General features: G+C 48.6%; 1 protein-coding gene across 3 annotated transcripts; it reads right to left on the minus strand.

The window, feature by feature from the left end:
- Window positions 1-478: 478 nt before the first annotated feature.
- On the minus strand, window positions 479-20,515 carry SLC17A9 (solute carrier family 17 member 9). Of its 3 annotated transcripts, XM_088064691.1 has the most exons (14): window positions 20,370-20,506; window positions 16,963-18,230; window positions 12,369-12,566; window positions 10,899-11,038; window positions 10,165-10,264; window positions 9,091-9,221; window positions 8,251-8,347; window positions 7,337-7,433; window positions 5,292-5,379; window positions 4,949-4,983; window positions 4,296-4,411; window positions 3,815-3,870; window positions 3,264-3,293; window positions 479-3,178 (listed from the first exon to the last, which is right to left on the minus strand). In XM_088064691.1, exons 3-14 carry the CDS (start codon window positions 12,539-12,541, stop codon window positions 3,015-3,017), a joined length of 1,227 nt encoding a protein of 408 aa, XP_087920817.1. In that variant the 5' UTR covers window positions 12,542-12,566; window positions 16,963-18,230; window positions 20,370-20,506; the 3' UTR covers window positions 479-3,014. The 3 variants fall into 3 exon arrangements, with proteins under 3 accessions (XP_087920817.1, XP_005524863.2, XP_087920818.1); XM_005524806.3 differs by lacking the exon at window positions 16,963-18,230 and having other exon boundaries at window positions 20,370-20,515; XM_088064692.1 differs by lacking the exons at window positions 12,369-12,566; window positions 16,963-18,230 and having other exon boundaries at window positions 20,370-20,515.
- Window positions 20,516-22,997: the final 2,482 nt, after the last annotated feature.

Raw genomic sequence — 22,997 nt, forward strand, 5'->3', positions numbered from 1 at the left:
CACTCCGGCCGCCCAGGAGCTGCCACATCCCAGATCTCACAGCTCCCTCTGTTGGCATCTGCTCGAACCTATCAGCGAGGATATATAAGAAGGTGGAAATGTGTTTTTATTTTTTTTTTCTAGCATGATTGCCATGTGGAAGGCGATCTGCCTGGGGGTGTGTCCCACCTCACCCTAGAATCACTTCATTTGTGTCATTACTCTCAAAAGGTGACACTGGATCATGCCTGCTGATGCTTTACTGTCCACAGCTTTGCTGAAGGCAGCTTTTCATTCATTTTTCCCAAATCAGTGAGAAGCTGTAGCTGGATGAATTCTGAGTCTGATGCACAAATACATGTGAGAATGCTGTGAAAATCTTCCACCCCAGATACTCTCCCTGCACAGCCTCCCCCAGGAGTTAATCACATCAAATATACTCCTCAGTCCCTCACTGATCACACAAATTAACACCTCTGCAGCCAAAGGAAAACCAGAGTTTGCAAATAATTCATTGCCTTTATTTTTTTAGGTCCTTCCATAGCAAAAACTCACAGACCACAAGCTTTGGCCTAAACAAATAATAGTACAGATATGCAAAACAGTTTCAATACTTCACCAAAGAGGTATGATGACAATGAAACATATGCCTCAAGTGTAGGTCAAACATTTACCTTATTAGCCAGTTACAGAGACAGATAACTCGGACAGCTCACTGGAATGTTAGCTGGATTCACAGAGAAGACTCAGCCAAACCCTTTCCTTTGAAGATCAGTTCCAAATTTCCCAGCTGGCAGATCCAAGGGGTGGCCAAGCAGCCGGATTCAAATGGGAGTGATTTCAACTCCCCAACTCCTCCACAAGAAATGCTGCAACCAGCAAAGAGAGCCAGAATTGACTCCTTGTGCTCCTGACCTGCAGCACGGAATGGCCAGGGAAGATACTCTGAACCCCCACAAATCCCATGGGCTTGTTTTTTTATTCTGTCACTACAGAAAAGGCCATGCAAGCAATCTGCTCAGACTGGACAAAGGACAGGCTGACAGAGATGGCTGCACAGCCTCGGGCCTCTTTGGCAAGCCTGGCTGTGTTTGTGTTTGCTGTTACTGGGTGTTCTTCCCAATTTACCCACTGATTTAAGAATTCCCAGCAGCATTCCTGGCTCCTGGCTCTGCAGCACCCCAATAAAGAGTGGTACCTATGGTAGCAAACAGCCTTCTAGAGAAAAAAAGAGCACAGAAGGACAAAAATAAAATACTTTCTTATCTCTCTGTCCCCAGTCAGGCCACATAATTCTTTATTCTCTTGGGAAGACATCAGGCAGTTGCATCCTTATCCCTAACTCTGCCCAGTAAGTGGTTGAGCTCAGTTTGGTGGTGCCCATTAGTGTCTCTGCAATTAAAAAGCTGTCAGTATTTTCACTACAAATCAGCCTATTCAGAAACTTTACATGGCCCAAACAGGTCTTCCAAGCAGAAATTTGGCCAATAAAAAAAAGGTGAGGAAGAGGATAATGGGATATTTATTTTTTTTCCCCTGAACCTATAGCTTTTCTGCACAGCAAGCTCCTTGGGAAACCTGCTCCTCAGCCTGAGTTTTCTGGTAAACACTAAAGAAACCCAAGAGATCCTTTCAGGCTGCAATCAAGGAATTGGAGGAGAAGCAATGAATTGCTTTAATATTAAATTCACCTTTGAAATTGGTCCAACAGAAGCAAACACTGGAGGCTGGTAGAGCCTCCCCTCTGAGAAACAGCATTGGATTTGGTGGGGGTGCCACTCAAAATAAGCATGCAGAATCAGGCCTCAGGTACATAAAATATAGGATTTGATGCTTAAATTTTAAAATACTTATAAATAACTTTAAGACATTCAGATTCAGAGGTGTCCACAGCCAAGTATTTCCCTGTGACACAGGGAACCACAGGGATCCACATCCCTATGGATGCCCAATGCAGGAATTTGATTTATGCATAACATAGAAACAAAACCTGCCCATGCCAAGCTCTTTGGAAAGTCTCCCCCAGCCCTTTGAGAGCACATGGAGGACACATCTAATCATGCAGAAAGCATCTGGGAGTTGTAGATCCACAGCACAGAGTGTGACCAGTTCTTCCCACACATTCACAGCGTTTGACAAAACAGCTCCTCAGAGGGATTCCTCAGCTGCTGCTGCACTGCAAGGTCAGCCCAGCTAAGCCTGGCCCCAGGGGACAGCTCAGCTCTGCTCTCACAGTGGAGCTGCTCCACCTGGGCTCAGGGCTGGGGTGAAGCCACCAGGGAGAGAAGGGAGACCTTGGACAAAGCCCAGTTTGGCTTGGAGCGCTCTCCCTGCTCCGTGACAGCAGCACTGACACAGCCCCATAGTCCTGGGTCCAGGGCACACATCCAGCCACACATCTCCTGAGGAGAGGCCTGGAATTCACCTCACAACCCTGGAAACACGGCTGGCTCCTGCTGCAGAACGAAGGCACGCGCGGGGGTGAAGAGCAGAGGTACTGGTTGGGATGTTCCTGTCACACCTCAGAGGATGGGGGTGAAGAGCAGAGGTACTGGTTGGGATGTTCCTGTCACACCTCAGAGGACACCTGGTGGCCAAGCAGCCCCAGAGCCAGGTGGTCCCAGGACAGCAGAGCATGGGAGCCCCACTCCCACATGGAGAAGCAGCTCCCCTCAAGAGGCCATGGATCCACAGCAGCCTTGAGAGACAGGCCAGGTCAGCTGCTTTGGCCACAAGGATATTTGTCCACGAGACACAGACTGGGACAGACTGGTCCCACAGACCCTATCCTCACTGGAGACATTGAGCTGGGTGGCTCTGCAAGCCACCAGCTACAGCCCTGAGCAAAAAAATGAACTCTAAATTTCTTTTCTCCCACAGGTCTCATCCAGACCCATTATGTACTTGGTTTCAGCATATTTTTTTTCCTTTTAAAACATCTAAAAAAGAAAAGTAAAACGTTTTTTGGCACTTGTGCAAGAATGACCCATAGATGTGACGTTCTCCTGTCCTTCAGCTGCTTCTTGGGCTCATCCCTAAAGATCCACATACACAGAGTCTGTGTCCACCCTCTGGGCCTCTCCAAAGAGGAGGAATGTGCAGAGCCCAATGCTGTTCACAGCAGCCACCAGGTTGAAAACAGAAATCCAGGAGCCAGTGGTCTCGATCAGGTATCCAGCCAGGTACACACAAATGACACCTGCAGAGAAGAGAAACACATGCAAAGGCTCTGGGCTGGATCCTGCTTTCCACAGGAAAGGATGAGCTGCAGGAAAGTACTTTACCTAGGAGGGCTCCACCTGTATTTGCAACCCCTGGAAAGAAAAAGTGTGAAAAGAAATTGTGAAAACCCAGAAATATGAGCCATTTTATCACAGCTCCCACCAACCCCCAGTCTGCATGTTGGGCAAAATGCCTTTCTGATCATGGAATCACTGACTGGTTTGAGCAGGGATGGACCTTAAAGCTCATCTCATTCCATCCTCCTGCCATGGGCAGGGACACCTTCCACTAGCCCTGCTCCAAGCCCCATCCAGCCTGGCCTTGGACACTTCCAGGGATGGGGCAGCCACAGCTTCTCTGGACAACTGGCAGAGACCACTGCCACAGCCACAGCCCATCCCTGGGCACAGCAGAACACCTCACAGATATAAAAAAGGCACTTGGTGGTGCTACCTGCCCCCAGCACTGGCAGGTTCATCACAGGAGGAAATTGGGGCTGCACACAAGGAACAGACACTGCCCAGAGCTGCTCCTGCTCAAATCCTGCTGCTGGTGACCAGGTCCCCCCAAGAGATGCCACCTCTCCAGCACAGAAACCCCACAGAATCCTTACCAAACAGCAAGCCAGCACACGAGGGGGCCAGGTCCTGCACGTTTACTGAAATGCCACTGGTAAGAAACAGAAGGGGGAAAATGAATGGCTGCTGAATGGAACATGACTGCTTTTCCATCCTTTACACACTTTGCTTTGTGAAACACAAATAAAGGTCCTGGACCAGAAATGGCACTGGCAGGAGAAGGGAGGTGCTGAAAATAAAGCAGGTGAGTATCAGAAGGAAAACAATTCAACTCAAAGTGTTCAGAGGGGCCACAATGGAATTCCCCTCCTGCTCCATCTTCCTCATACTGGCTGGTCCAACCCCTCCATGCTAGAAGTTTGCTGGATTATTTCCAAACCCTACGGCACTAAACTCCACCAGCCTCACAAGCTCCCAAACACAATGCTCAGGCAAGTGCCAGGATGGAGGCAGCCTCCTCTGAGACCCCAGATGTGCAGGGGAGCTGAGGGCCACTGTCCCCATGGTTCTCCTTACCTGTGGTTAAAGGTCTGCAGTCCAACAGAGGCTGAGGCAAACACTATTGCTTTGCAGAAACTGGAGGTCTGGCCCAGGCACAAAGCAAAAATGCTTGAGAGACCAGAGCCAATGACCTGGAAAAAAGGGAAAATGAAACACCACAGCATGTTTCTGTAAGGAACAAAGCAACTCCTGCCACAAACAAACTGTTCCCTTTTCCAGTGGTGTGAGCTTGTGTGCACCCTGTGCTCCTCTTTTTTCCCCCCTCAATGTTCTTGTGTCAGAGGTCTGTCCAGAGGGATGTGATGCTGCAGATCAGAGGATATACACTGTGCTCTAACCCAGCATTTCTATTTCTGTTCACCCTTGTATTGGTGCTTCCTCAGTACCTAAGGGATCATTTGGAATGACCAGGGACAGGTTGTGAAAGAAAACTCCTTCAGAGCACTCACTGTGCTCAATGCTACCACTGATCCAGGCTCTGCTCCTCACCAGGGTTTTCCTCTGGATTTCCTTTCACATGTCCTGACTATCAGTTAAAGTGCAAAGCCAGAAAATCTTTCCTGTTTCCATCTATAACCCCCAACCCAGCTCCATACAAGGTCTAGTCTGCCATGTAATCAGAGTTTAGCTGGTAATTCAGGTATCTCCCACAGCTTCAGCTCTCTTACCTGCATGAACTTACGAATGGTGATGGTTCTGTACCCTGGAGAAGAAAGGGACACTTGGAGTTAAGCACAGCTCACTTTGTTGTCCAGCCAGGAAACTACAAAGTAGATTTCAGATGCCCAGATTCCATCTCCAGGTGGGTATTGTGAATGAAGTCAAAGGGAGCCCCAAACACTTGGATGGGATTTGGACACAGGAGAATTTGTTCTGCTTTTGTACCAGAACCTCACAATGTCTGTTTGCTGGGTCTTCTCCCTACCAACAAACCCACCTCCTCCCACCCAGGTCCTCTTCCCACGCCACATAAGATTCCTTTTTTGAGGAAAAGCCATAAAGAACTCTCACCTTGACTGATTAAATGATCAGACAGAAATCCACTGAACAAGCTCGCTGGAATCGCAACCAGCCAGGGAACCACATTAAACACCCAACCCTGAAAAGAAGTGAAAATCAAGAGAGATTTATTGTCAGAGCTGAGTTTGTCTGCAAATATTTTAACAGTCTGTGGTACCTGTAGAAAGGAAAAATAATGAAGTACTCAGGACTTGTTGCAGCACCTCTACCCCCTTTGCAGAGCCAGCTCTCAGCTGCACCACGCCCCACTCCAAGCTCCACGAGGGAGCAGGTGCATCACAGGGCTCCAGCATTTGTAGATTTGCTGTCTTCCTTTCTTCCCCAGCAATGCTCTATCCAGGAGAGAGGCAGAAAACTTTGGGAAAGAGGGATTAAACGTGGCGAGGTTTACTGCTCAGTGAGATGATGGGGCAGGGAACCACAGAGCCCTGGGAAGCTCAGTGTGGGTTTCCTGTAGGTCCCCAGCAAAGCTGCTGGCAAAATTTCCAGCAGCTTCCACTTCATTAGCAGCGTTACTGTGTGAGGCTGAGGGAGCAGAGCTGGATTTTCTAATGGCAGGATTAGGTAACCTTATGGGCAGCAACATCCTTCGGCCTATTTTCAATTAAGTGAGCTGCAGCTGTAATCACAGACTATTTGTGGTCAGCTGGATTACAGCTGCTCAGGGGCACTTTGGTGCCCAGATCCCACAGGAGCTGAAATCAGTGTGGGCTGGGCTGGATTTCATCTCAGCTGGTTGAACCTCCTCATCCATCCATGCATCCACCACCCCCATTGCTCAGAGCCCATCTCCCCTTCCTGTCTGGCTTCACGATGCATGGGAGGGCTCAATAATCTTGTTTTTGAGTAATCCTGTTAAAGATGCTCCTGGAAATCCAGGAGGGGTCCACCTGCATCTTTCCATGCCTTTGAAATTTGGGTCTGGGTCATTTTTGACAATGTTAGCCCATGGACTTTGTGGGGTGGTGCTTCTGCTGCCTGTTAACAGCAGCTGGGGCTGCTCAGCACATCCACCCCAACCTTGTCTCATCCCACAGCCCATCACCCTGAGTCAAACCCTCCATCAGCCTCACTCAGGTGGCCACAGGCAGCTGCCCAGCTCACCTGCAGCAAGGGATTTTGGCCAGCAGGTGCCACAGGTTCCCCACATTAGGGATTATCATCCATCCTTTAAAATGAAACAACCTCAGCCCCCCTTGCAAGCAGCACGAAGTGATTATCAGCTGCAGGAGCACTCCATAGAGCATCTTACATAAGGGCACCATGATATAATGCCTAACAGATGGTAAATTACTGCTGCACAAGCACATTACTTGAGGTGCACAGATCTTGTCACAACAATATGTTTGCTGGTTTAATACATGATTTTAATATAAATATCAAGTATGCCATAAAGAGCTTTACATATGTAATATGAAAAGGCATTTGTAAGCAGCTCTGGAAATTGTAAAAACCTAACAGAGTCATTGTGGAGAAGGCTGAGTCTCTCTGAGTCTCTGAGAAAATACCAGCTCTCAGCCAAATGAGTCCTGCCTGGCTTTCTGAGAAATGGGAGTATCATTTGTGCTGAGGAGAGGGAAGCTTTTGTACTATTTTTGAAGTACACATAATTAATGGTAATTATCATTTTCACAGGCAGGTTGAGCTGTACAATGTTAGTCCAGCTAAAATCCCTGTAAAAAACTAAGGGTGAATGGTGGTTATTTGCAACAGCATAATGTCATGAGCTTTGTGCTAGTTGAAAATTATCTTTTCCTCAGAAGAAAAGCAGTCTAAAACCCAATACAACCTGCTCTTCCCTGCACCCCTCAGCATCCCTAAACAAGCAACTAGAATCCAGCCTCTGCAACCTGCAGAGATCTCCAAAAGTATGTGCAGGGGTGCCACAGCTCCTAACCCCACAGGGAAACCTCTCACCTCCTCCTGCCCTCACCAAATCCCTCTGCCATCATCTTCCTCCCTCTCCAAGCCCTTTTGGCAGGTACCCAGCACAGCCTCCTCGGAATAGCAACACCTCTGCTTCGGAGCCAACCTACCTTTGACTCGGGAAAAGTTTCCTTAAAGAAAGTTGGCAGCCAGGAGAGGAGGGTGAAGAAGGTGCTGGCCGTGGAGAGCTGAGCGATGATGACAGCCCTGAAAATACACAGCTGAGAGGAAACAATCAGCAGTGACAGGTCATGCTGGCTGGGAAACGGGCACTCCACATTTCAGCTCCGAACAGAAATCCCTGGGATTTTTGTCATGGATAACCACTCCTTTCAGCTTTCTCCTAGCAGCTGGTTCCCTCGCTGCCCCACGCACAGCCCCGGGGCCAGACCAGGTTAATTGAAGGGCTAATTATGCCACTGCATTTCCCACCGCTCCCTTCCAGCCCTGCAGGAGCCCTCCTGCTCCAAGAGATGTTCTTTAGGGTTTTCTAGGGATTTGTTATCAGCTCCATTGTTATTCAAGGCAGGAATGGGTTTGCTGCCCTGCAGCCCCAGCATCCTCCTCCTCCCCACCTCAAAACAGCCCTTGGGAACCGCTTGGATGAGCTTCTGCAGCATCCCAAAGGAAAAACAGCCATTAAAAAGATATTTGCCAGCAATGAGAACACAGCCCGTGCCACCCAGTGCCCCTGAGCAGCGCTCCTTAGGAGCCCATTACAATCTGCATTTCTAACGAGACCCCTGGAAAAAATCACTCCAGAGGATTCATCCAGGGGGAACAGCCTGGGAACGAGAAAGATTTGCCAGTAAATTCGAGCCTGACAGTCCTCTGGACATGCCATAAACCACCTTTGCCAAGCTTACCTTTTCAGCTCTTTCTTTATACAGAAGGAATCAGAAAACTAGTTCTGCTTCTCAAATATATAAATGAGTAGACAAAAACCACAGAGGCAGAAAAAATAAGCCCAGAGAGGAGAAAACAGAGGATGCTCCCAGCCTGGCCAATGCATGCAGCTGCCTACCAGATCGGTGCTTTCCTAAACAGCTGCTTCCAGGGAACTTTGGTCTGCTTGGGTATCGAGAGGCCTCTCGTTAAATAATTCATGGGGATGGTGAGCTCTGCAGGGAATAAAACATCCAAAGGAAAGCTGTGGTCAGTAATTACCTGTGCAGCTTGAGACAGCCCTGAGGTACTGCTGTACCACTTTTAATCTCCTTCTAACCCTTGGGTTTTTGGCTCTACCAGCACAGAATGTTCATGAAAACACCTTGTTACACTGACCAAAATTTTTCCACACCCCTCCCCACCCAGCCACCTTCACCCATGTGTTATATCTCTTTTATAATTAAACAAAAGTCCCTGGGCAGGGACTGGGTTTGGATTCTGTGCAGCACCAGGCACACACCCACCTCCCAGTGAGCTGGGCTCCTACAAACCACACTCACCCTAATAATGCTGTAGCCAGGTGTAATGGTTTGCCCATATGTGGAATTACTCCTAGGCAGTTATTTGGGAAGAGATTTTGTGGATTAACTGGTTTTTAAAAGCTCTATGTGTGGATGCTCTTAGTTTGGAGTAAGTATCTTGCCCTGCTTTAGCTTAATCCACTTTGAAGATCATGCTCTGTTTTGTGTTTTCACTGGTGCTTAAAGAGTACTGAGGAGCCAGATCAGGCTCTCAGCAATGATATAATCCAGCATGGGACTTGAAATAGGAAATCAGCATTACAAGAGCTCAAATCCTCCTTTTTGGGTTGGGGATCTTGGGTGAGACACAGTGTGTATTATAGAACACATCTGAGCAAAAGGCCTTTGTGTAAAACCAGGAGCACTGTCAGCCCCAGGGATGCTGCTGGACTCACCTTTCTCACTCAGGAGGTATTTGCAGGTGCAGTAAACCCAGAGCAAAGTGAGCAAACCAGAGAAGTAGAAAACACTTTCCCAGCCGTACCAGTCCAGGAGGAGAGATCCTGCACCACCAATCAGCAACGTTCTGCAGGGGAAACCACTCAGATGTACTGGCCTGGCTGGGAGCTCAGGCTGAGCACATCGATGGGAGACTCTCCCTGGGCTCAGCGCTGTGTCACTGAACCTCAGAATCCTAAAATGATTTGGGTTGAAGGGACCTTAAAGCTCATCTGGTTCCTTCCCCTGCCATGGGCAGGGACACCTTCCACTGTCCCAGGTTGTTCCAAACCCTGTCCAGCCTGGCCTTGGGCACTGCCAGAGGATCCAGAGGCAGCCACAGCTTCTCTGGGCACCCTGTGCCAGGGCCTGCCCACCCTCACAGGGGAGAATTTCTCAGTCACTACATGTGTGGGTGCTGCCACCAGTCCCACCATGGCTCTGCAACCTGTTCTATTCCCTGAGTGGCATCTGGGGCCAGATCCTCACTGGCAGGAGAAATCCCAAAGGGACCTCACCCTCACCTTCCCCACACTGAAAAATGGTCATTGAGGAAAGAAAAGGAGGTTGCTGGTGTGCAGTATCCCAGAGAATGTGTAAAGCAGCAAAAGAAATGAGAACACTGCAAAACTAAGTGATATTTATATTTGGCTTTTAAGCAACCCTTCCATTTAGAAAGGAAATTCTGATGGACATCAGCAGAGGTGGAGAATTCTTCTCATCTATCAGAGAGGACAGGTGACAAGTGTCAGCCTAACCCTTGCTCCTCCTACTGAATTGTGCTGTTTCCCATAGTAATTAAATGTTGCAAAGAGTCTTCAAAGTCTGGTTTGAAAAAGAAAACAACATAAATCCTTGGCAGGCAGGACAGCAACTGCCTGAGGCTTCCTCAGCTGCAGCCCGAGTCCTTGAGGACCTGTGAATCCACATGTACTTTGGGCTGTGAGTTTTGCCTCCAACTATTCAATGGCATTTCATCACATTTGATGTCCAGAGACTGTCACTTGCTGCTCAAAGGCCTTTGAACTCACCCAAACTGTGATCCAGTCCCCACTGTGCTGTAGGTGAAGGCTCGCTCGCTCTCCCGGACCCTCTGGGACAGCAGGCTGGCCAGGGATGGGAAATAAACCCCTGAGACAAACAGGAGCAAGGCAGGGAGCAGTAAGGCAAAACAAAAGCAAATTTAAACAATCCAGAGTAAGCTAAACACTGAGACAAAGCAGCAAAACCTTTGATGAATTCAAAACAGGGATATAAAATAAACTGAGTGGATCCATTGCCATCAAAGGTTTGTTTGTGCCTTCTCTGTAATCCTGTTTCATCATCACCGCTGCTTCTGTAAATCCATCAGGGACAATGCACTTCCCAGTGCTGCAGCTTGGAAAGAGGGAAGGAAAATCACCCCAAATTATCCAAAAGTTTTGTCAAGGGCAAATTTTCTCAGAGTTTTTTGAAGGAGTTTTAAAGTGTGGAAAACCAAACATGACCAGAGATGTTTTCCAAAGCCAGTAGCCTCTGTCTGGCAGAGAGATTTCTACAGGGGAATGACTTGTCAGTGACTTTCTCTAGAAATGTCACTGTTTTTTCCCATGGAAGTTGTGGATGTGGAGGCAGTTTTGAGGCAGAGAACTGCTCAGAACCCACGGGAAGGGCTCATGCCCTGCAGACCACGGGACTTGCATCTCAATGTGCTACACATGAGCCTCTGCACAAGAAAGCCCCTGAACAGACAGACACACAGACACACTCAGGACAGGGGTCTCACCTTGCAGCAGCCCCATGAGGAACCTGGAGGAGGTCATAAAAACCAGATGGGCTGAAGTGATGTGGGTGAGCAGCGGGGTGAGGACTGTGAGCAACCCCCAGGCTGATGCTGAAAGGAGAAGAACCTTCTCACCTCCTATTCTGGAAGACAGAAAACACATTATCAAAGATAGGAGAGCCAAAGGGCAAAATCCTCCAGTCCACACTCAGGTGCCCTTCCCAGTCTAGCCTGTTTTTAAGAGCAACCTTTTGGTCAAACCTGTTCTTCTCTTGGCCCTTGGGGAGTAGCTCTGACCTTTTCCCTTCCCACCTCCTGGCAGCACTGCCCATCCAACTCCAGCATTCGCTGATCCCAGAGATCTCAGCACTGAGCCACTCAGGTCTCTGATGGTGGTGGTGGGAAGCCCAACTGCTGCCACCTTTCTACCTCTCTTAACCAGTGATGGTGTTTTCCATTTGCTCTTTTACATCATCAGCTCTGCCTTTTCCCATTCAGGTTGCTCTGGGTGTTTTCTTGTGAACTCTTAAGGACCCTAATTAAATACCACAGTGCACTGCATGGATAATGCATCCCTTCCAGGCATGTGCTCCTCACAAAAGATTTCATAAAAAAGCTTTCTCAGTAAGAATAGATTGGCTGGGGAAGGGGACTCAAGTAGGTAATGATTCAGAACCTCCCTTACAGCCAGCTGGGGAAAATGTTTGTTTTTTAATTCATATGACACAATGGAGATAGCTTTTCTAAACATGATGGAAACAGTGTATGGGGACTTGCTTGAGAAAAGACTGCAAAAGAATATAGGGCAGAAAGACTGGAAGTGCTGAACTAAAAACAAAGACTTTTATGAGCTTTCACTGGAGTGGGGCTGAGAATGTCTTTCCAGTTATTCTGGTGTGTTCAGAATAACCTGCAGTTATCCTGATAAGCAGCATTTTAATACCACATCAACAGTTCTCCCTTTATCCTAAACCCTGTATGGCTCTGCAAGGTGTAAGAGGGAGAGAAAAAGACCTGAGCATCTCAAGGAGTCTTTACTCCATTTCTCTTGAGAAGCCTCCTCTCCAGCTGATGTTCTGACAAAACTCCAGGAATATATTTTTCTCTTGGCTTTTATTTTTATTCTAAAGCACTAAATAAATCTCTGGGTGTATGACACACTCTCAATGTTCTCTTTGACTAGTACTCCATTCTATATTCTCTTCCTTTATGTTTAATTACACCAGTGCAGATCAAATTGCAAAAGCTGTATTCACAGAATCCTGGAATCACTTCCAGGGATGAGACATGCTTCTATCTGGACAGTCTAAACTACCCACATCCCTTCTCAACCAGAGCTTCTCCCCATGGACACACTTGACCCTCCACCCCATCACTGAAACTTGGCTCTGCCACAGCTCACACTGGAACCGAGGGGTCAAAGCCAAGCTAAGTGTCATTAAAACAAGAAAACATGAGTATAATTTCCAGTACTGATCACTGATGTGTCCTCCAACAATCTGTGTCAAGCAGTAGCCCCAGAAGAAGCTGCTGAGCACGACGCCGAACTGCTTCTTGTCCCAGTGGAAGTGGGAGCTGAGGGCCACGGCGCAGATGGGCACGGTGACACGGGCACAGTACAGCAGGCACGTCCCCAGCAGCAGCATCAGCGTCCACACACGGGACTCGGGCCTGCAGGGATGGAGAGCAAGGTGGGGAAAGGGCAGGGGGGATGCTGGGTCCGTGCTCAGCCAGGATTTAGGGGTCTGGCTGGCCTTGCAAGCCAAGTCTGCCTCAATAAAATGAAGGTCAGCACAACTCCCCCGGGGCACAGCAGTTCTGACACAGAGTGTATCCCATCTGCTTTTAGGAACAATGCCAACTTCATCCCAAACACTGTTCAGCCCCAGCAGCAATGTCTGTCCATAGGCTGCAAGGTGCTTGGACATCACTGGCTGTGGATGGAGGGAAAGGCAGGAAGGAACCTGGCTTGTTTGCTTTTTTTCCACCAAACAAGAAACTGCTCTTTAAAATACAGTGATAACAAAGGAAAGGTCAGGGCATGAGGTTAGAAGTACCTGCATCAGACACACCTCTTGGCAGCAAACATTAGTTATTTGGCATTTCTACCCACTCCTCAGGGGAGGTGGTCTGTGTGTTACCCTTCCTAAAAAGGAGAGATATCAGGAATTCTTTAGAGAGACAAGACTTGATGGGTCTGAAGAGCTCAGAGAGAAAAGCAAAATAATTAAGCCTGGACAGATAAGAAAATTTAGATAATAAGAGTGAAAATATGTTAACAGAATATATATTTCTGGTGCATGAGTTCTCAGCCTCAAGAAAAGGGCTCCGACGGGCTGGAAGTAAGTAAGAGGAAAGTTAATGATTGTTTCTGGAGCAAACAAACACATTTTGCTGCAAATATCAGGCCCAGGTATAGGTAAATCCTTCTGCCTTCCCTCAGCCATGCCACTTTGGGTCCCCACTTTGGCAGTGAATTACAGAGTTAAAAGCTGAGTAAGAGCACCCATTATTGGTACTATTTGTATTTGATTATTTCTATGCCCAGAGGCCAGAGCACAAAGCACTGAGCTAACAGACTCTGCTCCAGAGGAATTCACTGTACCAGGGCAGTAACCTCTGGGCTTTCCACCCTGCTAAACACACCTATGTGGGAAACAACCCGGATCACCTTTTATATCAAACAGAGAGCTGATTTCTCTGTACTGGAATTATGATAAATGTGGGTTAATCCCACACAGCACAAACCCATTTATAAAGGTGTAAATGGGCCATCACAGGGGGGAGGTGCAGGAACAATGAGAAGCAGAACAGGCGGGCAGGTGAAAATGCTGGAGGTGGATTTATTGCTGTTTCCTGACAAGGCAGATAAGCAGCTCAGTGCTAACCTCTGGCAGGAGGAACTAGAAGTGTTTCAGTCGGTGTTTAGAAGGTTGGAACCGTTGTTAGTGTGCACACACACGAGTGCACAAGGTAACACAGAAGCTGGCAAACCTCACCTGTCCTTGCTGGAGGAATGAGTAACCAGGGGTTCACCTCACCCAGCCATTTCAACCAGCTGGGAAACGCTCTCCGAGTCCCTCATGGGCTTGCCCTGAGAGGAAGCCATCTTCAGTTGTATCTCCATTTGCTGCAAAACCAAAGGTGGGCTGGTTTTTGATCACCAGCCCCAGCCACTTCCAGGAACAGTGGCTCCACTGACTCCAGCTTGCTACAGAAAAGCACAGGGAAATCAAAGGCTCCAGGACACTGCATGTCTGGGTCAGAGGAACCCCAGCAGGACAGCATGGGTAGGAGGTTTTGGGTATAAGTCCCCCACCAAAGGCAGAGGGCAGGTGGGGATAACCAGCCAGGGAAAACCTTCCAGAGATCCCTCAGGGATGGGATGCTACCAGGTCCAACTCCTGCCTGCCCTGCCCAAATGGGCTGTTGCCAGTCTGGGGCTGTAATCTCTGTTGTCTCCAACAGCACAGCACTGATAAATTTGAGCTATTGAACCTGCAACAACCGAGGTGACAGAGTAAAGCACAGCAGCCAGTGATGTGTGGAGGTATTTTCTATTATTTAGCCACCAAGATAGTTTCCTAAATTGTACTTTTCCCCTGCAGCAAAGGGAGACCTCTATTAGCTTTCACTGGAGTGGGGCTGAGAATGTCTTTCCAGTTATTCTGGTGTGTTCAGAATAACCTGCAGTTATCCTGATAAGCAGCATTTTAATACCACATCAACAGTTCTCCCTTTATCCTAAACCCCGTATGGCTCTGCAAGGTGTAAGAGGGAGAGAAAAAGACCTGAGCATCTCAAGGAGTCTTTACTCCATTTCTCTTGAGAAGCCTCCTCTCCAGCTGATGTTCTGACAAAACTCCAGGAATATATTTTTCTCTTGGCTTTTATTTTTATTCTAAAGCACTAAATAAATCTCTGGGTGTATGACACACTCTCAATGTTCTCTTTGACTAGTACTCCATTCTATATTCTCTTCCTTTATGTTTAATTACATCAGTAGGGATTATGCTCACAACAAGTGGAGAATGTAAGGATGGCTTCAGACTACCACCTCCTCCACAGGCAGCACATCCAGCTAGGAAAATCCATGCAAAGAAATATGAGTGTCAAATGTAATCAGTAGCTGCTCACACCCACCTGGAAGCATGGCAGGAATGATTTCCTTGCAAGGACAATGACGTGTTTGCATCACAGGAAAGAGCTTTGTAAATGCATTTTCTCCTAATTATAGTTATCACAGAGGCTGCAGATGACTCAACATTCTGCTCAGTGCAAAACAACAACAGTGGAGGTTACACGGGAGGAACCTGGACTAGCACAAGGACAGGAATTAAAACCCTCCTTCCAAAACTCAGGAATACTGACAAATCAAAGAAAGTTTTTGTGGGTGAAATTAACCATCTGAGAAGTGAAACTTCACCAGTGTTAACAGATTAAATCTAATAAATCCCCTGATGAGGGAGGGAGACAGAATGTGCTGCAGATAACCAGCCTAAATCAGAACACAGGAAATCACAGCCACTGCTGTCACTGGTGCCACCACACCTGACTCACCTGCCAGACCAAGCATCTCCCACCAAGCATGGCTGAGCCAGTCCTGGCTGTATGTGACAGACACATCTGTGAGAGGGGCCAGCCCCCCACACCATTGGCAGGAAATCACTGGAGCTTGTCTAATTGATGTGTACCAAATTGATGAATTTGGTACTGTGTGATGGCAGCAGCTCCTCAGTGCCCAGCCTGTGCCCTCCTGACCTGCAATCCCCTTCTCCCCACAAGAGACAGGCATTGCAGGTGCATCCCCTCCTGCACACCACCGAGACCCTCTTCACTGAGCAAAGCAGCCATGCAGCTAGGAACACTTCCTATTTCACAAACCTGCAACCATCACCCAGACTATAATTAGCCCAAGCCCTAATGACTCTTCCTGGGTGGCTTGTTGAGCAGCCCTGTCTGATGTTCTGTGGTTCTCCTCCTCCAAATGCAGCCTTGGGCACTGGGTGGAAATGGCTTTGCTTCCAAGCATCCACTGGTTTCCCTGAGACCCGGCTCCCAGCAACCAAATGGATCCCCCACACAGTGGTTAGGATGGATTTTCAAGGATGCCTGAGATCCCCAAAGGGGCAAAAGTAAGCTGAGCTGTCTGGCAGTGGAAACAGAGTCAGCAGCACAGCGTATCTTTATTTGCAGTGTGTTTTCCTGCTGGAGGAATTTCTCCAGTAGATGCCACAGAGCAAATATTTATTCAACTTTATTTCTCTTGACTCGCCTCCCTCCTTTCCCCCAGTCTGTAGGGCTTTGGCAGACACTGCAGGTCACTGTTGAGATGGACTCTCTGGAGTTCAGGCTGTCAATTCCATCCCAGTTTAGCCCCCTCCAAGGCACGAGTCTGGACCGCCAGGTATTTTCAGGTGGTAAGAGAGCTGTGTTAGACAGCAAGACTACGAACAGCCTGTCCCAGCAACAGCTCTTGGCCAGAAGCCATCTGCAATATCTGTGGGTGTTTTTCATAACTGGAAGAAGAGCTGGGAGCTGCAGCTCCTGATCTGCACAGGATGGGCACAGGGACCATCAGCAGAGCACGACGCCCACCTCCCAGGGAGAGCATCTCTACCTCAGGTCCCCTCTCTAAAAAGAGATTAGAAACATTTCTGTGGGAGATGCACAGAGAGCACATCAGTGCAGCCACCCCAGTGCCCTCAGCCTTCTCTGGGCACTCCCCAGACCCTGCCAGACCCCCAGGGCAGGATGGGGATGAGCCCACAAGGTGGTACCGAGCTCCCTGCCACGCCACCAGCTCCAAACCCAGGACACCCAGCAGCCCAAGGCCACCTCCCAGGGGAATGTCCCCAACACGGGCAGCTGGTGCCTGTGGTCCCCCTGTGCTTGGTCACCTGTCAACCACCGTGTGTCAACACTTCCCTCCTCATCACCCATTCCCAGGCCCATGGGATCATCTCTCTCTTTCCAGCTTACCAGCCTATAGCTTTAATTTACAGTAACCTCCACCACAAACAGAACTGACTGACGTGGCACCAACACAGCAGCCATGCAGACACACCTGTGCCAGGAGATAATACCCAGGTTGTTATTTTTAGCCCTGTTTGACAGTCCTTTCACTTCTCACTCTTTGTTTTTCTCAACAATTTCTTCTTCAAAATCTAACACACTTGTCAAGAGAAAGGCTTGGAGTAATTCTCCCCCCCCCCCAAGCAGATTTTGTTATGCTGTAGACCAGCTCCAAGCTAATGATTTATCACTGTCAAAAGTAGCTTTGGGGTTTGGAGGAGAGTTGTTGGATTTTTTTTTTTTCCCAATCCAGCTAGCAGCCAGCAAGAGCAGCACAGAGGACACAGGGCTTTTTTTTTTCCTGGGAAAGCTGCTGGCTTCCTGTCCGCCTCCTGTGCTCAAGCTCCCTCCACAGAGCCGCAGATGGCAACAAAGTGGTGTTCAGCAAACGAGCTCTGGGTTTATTCCCTCTCTTCGATTCTTGCTTTCGGCAAAAGCAAAGATGAAATTAGATTTCAGCAGCTCATATGAGCTGGAAGTAGTTGTTGAGTCCAGGTGGAGGTGGTGAGAAAACATAATAATAAAGCAGAGACATGTTCTGCACACTGATGTGAGGGCATACATGGATCAGCCAGGAATGAAACGTGTGCCCTGCTTAAGTTTTCCACGTAAAAAAAGTTCTAAGCAAGGTCACTATTAAACCCAGGGTGAGGAACTTGTAAAACAAAAATCTCAACCACCAAAAATACCTCAACCAACTAAAGCTGCAGCCTTATGTTGACAAAAGATGAGGGCACAGAACTCAGAAAAGACAAATGACTGTTGTCTCTGGGCAAAGATCAGGTGACTGGAGACCAGCCTGTGGCCGGGGTAGGACTCCTTTTATCTCTGGAGCTTAAAGAAACTGCTATAATCACCCTTTGTCTTCAGGTGTAGCCAGAGGCTGGGAGATGCAGAGTGGCTTCAGGAGTTATTTGCTTCCCAGGACACAGTGACTTTTTCATGCTGCATTTCTCTCCTGGAGGCACCATCCGAAATGTGAGCCCCACATCCACTGCTGGATCTGCCGGTGGCTGTGTCAGCAACCTTCAGCAAATGATTTCTCTTTTCACTGCTTTGGTCTTCCTCAGTTAAACCAGAGATGCTTAAACACATCCACTGCCCGAGTGGTCCTGCTTTGGCATGTTAGGATCAGCACTGAGAAATGCTCTCTAACTGTCCAGATGTGCTACATAAGCACGAGGGCTTTTTCAAGCCCAAAACAGAAATCCCCAAATGCTGTTCTTGGAAGAGATATGTGATAATGGAGCCATTGGAAACCTGCAGAAAAGTTTGGGAAAGGCAGGCAGGAGAAAACACAAGGCAAGAGGAGTGGAAGAGGAAGGAAAAGCCAGTTGAAAAAAGGGAGGACAAAAGAAGAAGCATGAACAAAGACAGAAAAATAAACCTGCCAAAATAACTGTTTATCTCTCCTTGCACTGACAGATCTTGGAAGGCTGCCTGGCATGTCTTTTGTTGGAGCATGAAAGGAGAACCCATGTCACTTCCCCCACTTGATAACACCTTGCCTCCATGGCAATAACTCACTGCTTGGAAACTATGAAAGTTATTTATTTGCATATACTGTTCACAAATTGTGCTCCAAATTCACTTCACTCAATGAGGTACATCATACAACCTGACAAACCTGCTCGAATGATCTGGTAGCTCAGACCCCCTTTCTGCTCCCCCTCACTCACCCTCCACCTGCCCCGTTTACTTTAGGCCATAAAACCTCCATAAAACCTCCCCAAAGAAGGGCTGTGACCACGTGTGTGTCTACACTAAACAACGGGGACATGATCTCAGCTTCTGTAAACTACAGCAATATAGATAATGACCTGACGTGCCTTAGGGTTATCCTGCTGCTCCTTCCCATTAACAGGATTCTCTCAATTATTAGCAGCACTCAGCAGGGTCAGAATCACTTAAAATGCCTGTCTCGATCAACAGGCTGTCTTCATCCCTTTTGTTTTGGAAAGTGTTATCTATGTTTTGCATTTTTCGGAGATTTGAGAAACAGGAGGGCTTGTTCTGGTCAAATGGGTTTTTTTTGTTGTTTTGTTTTGTTTCTTAGAGGAGAAACAGATGAACTAAAGTTTTGCCTCGTGTAAAGCTGGTGTTGGGTCCCACGACTCCCACTTCACAAAGTCTTAGGGAAAAGTTAGCGAGGGAGAGACAGAGAGAAAGAATTTTCCTAAGTGTTTTAGGGGGAAAGAATCTTCGGATGTTAAGCGCCTCTGTGCCAAAGGTCTTTAAGTCCCACCCGAGTACTCTTAAGGTGAGCGTGGATTTGATGAGACTTCCCAGTCTCTGAGTGCAGGAAAAGCCTCCCTCGGGACTGCAGTTTACAGCCGGCTATCAGCCTGCTGCCACTGCAGAAAGCAATGGGTGAGGAACACCAACTCATCCACGGCTGATTGCTGCTGGAAGGGCAATCCCTGCCCTCGGCCTCGTGCTCCTGTGCCCTGGCACTGTGTCACCTGTCCTGCGGCTGTCCCGCTGCCCTCCTGCCAGGGCGGGATGGCCACAGTGTGACCCCAAGGAGAGGGGAGCCCCAGGGCTGGCCAGCACAGCCAGACAGCAGCCAGCTGAAAGCGAGCCGAATTTCCAAAGCACAGGGAGTCCAGGGGCTCCCAGTTTGGAAAAGCCTCTGACCATGAATTCCAGCTGCCCCACTGGTACTTTGGAATCATCTCCCCCCACCTCTGACAGGAGAAGGGGCTGATCCTGAGGTCTTTGTGCTGCATGACTTTCCCAGGGTGGCAGAGAGGAGCAGCACCGTCCCAGGTGTCCCAGTCTGCTCCGAACACTGGATTACCCAGCCTTCGCCTGTGCCCCTGCTGTTAAAACTGGTCACTGGGGGTTTAACTGTATTTTAAGTATTTTAATGACTTTACATCGAGAGCAGTTCAAGCTGTCTAGCTGCTGCCCAGCTCCTATTCCCGACTTTATCTTAATGAATGACTATCGCCAGTACAAACATCCCCACTGGAACACTTCGATAAGAACCTCATAGCGGTTTCGTGTTTAATTCACTGATTACAGGCCAGAAATAAGCTCAGTAGTTGTTTCTTTCCCCAACCCTGTTTTTCACAGTAATTCCCTATCTGCACCCTTCCTTCTACCGTCTCTGCTGGAGTCCGGGGGAGTGCGACAGCGGACCCGCCCGGGGCGGTGGGACCGTGTCCCTCCCGGCGGGCAGCAACGGGGACAGGGACAGGAGGGTCCCTGCCCGACGGGGAGCACCAAGCACCTCCGAAATCGCCTCTCCGGGAGCGCTGCGGGCCGCCCGACCCCCTCCATCCCGGAGCCGCGTCTTTCCCAGGAGTTGCGGGCGGCGGGGACCGAGGATGCGGGGGTGCCCGGGGAGCGCCGCCAGCAGCGGAGCGGCTTTCCCGGGAGCGGGTCCAGCCTTACCTGGACCAGTACGGCTCGGCGCCGCCATCCCGCCTCATGCTGTCGCGGGATGTTCCCAGGGGCACATTCCTGCCGCCGCCCCCCGCGGCCATGCGGGCAGCGCCTTCCGCCTCCCCGGCTCACATCGCCCGGCCGCCCGCTGCCTCCCTCCCCCGCCGGGCCGCGGCCACGTGTCAGCGCCTGCCACCGCCCCCGCCCGCCGTGCCGGGAAGTCCCGCCCGGCCCGGTGCCGGTCCCGCTCTGCGGCCACGGGCAGCCTCGAACCCGCGGAGCCGGGGAGCTCCGGGGGGCGGGTGCCGGCCCGCGCCCCCTCCGGCACCGGCGAACCGCGGGGTTCTGCTCGTTCCCTCTCCTCCGGTATTCACTGACACCCCCATCGGCCGCAGCGAGGGCAGGGAAAGAGAGACGGACCGGGGTCCGTCCTCCCGCTCCCTTACCTGGGCAAGGAATCGCTCCCTGCTCCCGCAGCTCGCACGGGTTTGCCGGCAATAAAGTCCCTGCTCCTGCTTTTTAAGGATTAGAAACGAGTATGACATTTGTTTCCGAAGGTAAAATAAATAGGGATAAGTGTTGTTACAGCTTGATTTATGTCTGTTGGATAAAGGTGCTGCCTTGCTGTATCTGAAAGAGATAATCTAACTCCTTTATGGAAATAAATAATTTAAATGATGGTTATCTCAGTCCACAACAAAAGGACTCGTGACTCATTTAAAGATCATGAACGAGCAGGCGGAAAAGCCTTGTTGAGGCATAGTTCAGGTGATACCGTGGCTGACTGCAGCCTGGAAAGCAGGAACGGCAAAAGTTCAGGTGAGCAAAGGATGGAGGAGCTCCCGCACAGCCTGAGCAAGGTCGTGCATGGCCCCCGGGAAAGGTACCAGAGCTGCTGGACTGCACCAAAACACGCAGGTGCAGAGCAGACACCTCCTGTCCGCTATTCCTGCAGCCAGAAACCTCTAAATCCTTGGTGGAATTGAGCCTTTAGCAGACCAGTATTTAGCAGACTAATAATTCAAACATCCTTCTCCCAACATGAATCCCTTGGCAGGTCCCTGATGAACAGTTTGCTACATAAATCAGGAGGCATAACACTATTATTGAGGTGAACCCTTGAGAATGAAATAGCAAAAATTTGGTTCCTTACACACCAAAGACAGATCCAGAAAGGTTGCTGAAAAAGCAAAAATCATCAAGTCATGCTTTATCCTTTGCTTTAGTATTTCTTCTTCAGAGAAAAGAGATCTTCCCCAAAAGGCCCATGGCATAGTCAGGCCCAGTCACACAGACCTGCTGAATACCGAGAACACAAATACAATGAGCTTTCCTGCAAGTAGAGACGGAGGGGAGCCACGTGTAGTAACCACCTCAGCTCTCATTCAGTCGTAGGCTTTCCTTCCTTCATTTGAGCAGGAAATGAAACTATGGAGTATTTTTATTCACTCTGCTACTGTCCCCTTTTCCAGAAGAGGGAGCCAAGTCATGGCAAATTGCAGCCAAAAATGTAAATCATTGTTCAATGTATGTTGGGTTTTTAAACTGTATGTTTGGAGTTGTTAACTTGAGGCAGGAGGGGAGATGAGCTCTGATGTAACTACAGAAGTGAAATCCATGTAATAAGCTCAGAAAAGAACTGAAGAGGCCTTGGGCATGGTAGAGTAACCACAGATCCAGAAAACTTAGGAACTCACAGCCAGGTACAAGGGATCCTGTGTTCAGTCTCACCGCCGAGGGGTGCAAACATTTTCAACACTGACACTGCAACAATGAATCATACTTTTAGTAAGTTACTAGTCGATTTGGAAATCAAGCACAAGTTTTCATTATTTTTGTACTCGTTGGCTCCTCTCCTTGTCCTGCTCAGTGTCACCTCTTCAATTAGGAGCTTGACTACTCTGCCTCCCAGATAAGAAGTTACTTTCATTGTCCAAACTAGTTGCAGTTGAAAGTGTTTGACTGCAACATACATCACATTCACATAAATAAGTTTAAAGAGTAAATATACAGCCATCGTTCCTTTCACTGCTGTATTATTTTCCACAAGCAAACCTCCCACCAAGCTGATTAAATGACAAATGGAATCAGCTCAGAAGAAAGGTGCTAACTAAAGAAAATAATCTTACACAAGAACACAAGCTCCTCTCATTTTTCCTGTGTTCAGCTTAACCTGTCAAAACATTCAACCAAACAAAAGTTTATTGGGTTGATATTTGACCTGACATTTACTATCCCTATAGTTTTTCCATACAATGGTTGAGTTATTTGAAGATTTTATGAAGTTAAACACAGATTAGGATCAAATCCTGAAAGGGTGTGAAAGGAGCAATAGGCTCATACGTTCCATGAAGGGCAACGGCTGTCTCCTGACAGGACAGTGATTGCAGCTTCAAAGTTCCACAACCCAGAGCAGTTTCAATGCAACTTCTCCACACAATAAAGAAAACACATGTGGGTTTCTACTGCCAAATAATCCAACTCGGCAAAATTACTAGGCAGCAATACACTGAAAAAAAGCAAATTTTCAGAGAAGCTGGCCAACAGCCCGTTTGTAAATGAACAGCAACTTCCTTACAGCAATTGATCCAGGTGAGACAAGGTAGCAGGATATTGTTGGAATGCTCATGTAACTAC

This window comes from Pseudopodoces humilis, chromosome 19 (assembly GCF_049639895.1).
Source record: "Pseudopodoces humilis isolate 2021_Gansu_Grassland_sample_001 chromosome 19, ASM4963989v1, whole genome shotgun sequence".
In the NCBI taxonomy this organism is placed as follows: domain Eukaryota; kingdom Metazoa; phylum Chordata; class Aves; order Passeriformes; family Paridae; genus Pseudopodoces; species Pseudopodoces humilis.

Coding starts and splice junctions, on each gene's coding strand:
- SLC17A9 (XM_005524806.3), bottom strand. CDS start 20,461: ATGGCCGCGGGGGGCGGCGGCAGGAATGTGCCCCTGGGAACATCCCGC. Junction 11,039..12,368: donor GGAGGACACATCAGTGATCA/GTACTGGAAATT, acceptor TCTGTCTTCCAG/AATAGGAGGTGAGAAGGTTC. Junction 4,984..5,291: donor TGATCATTTAATCAGTCAAG/GTGAGAGTTCTT, acceptor TTTCTTCTCCAG/GGTACAGAACCATCACCATT.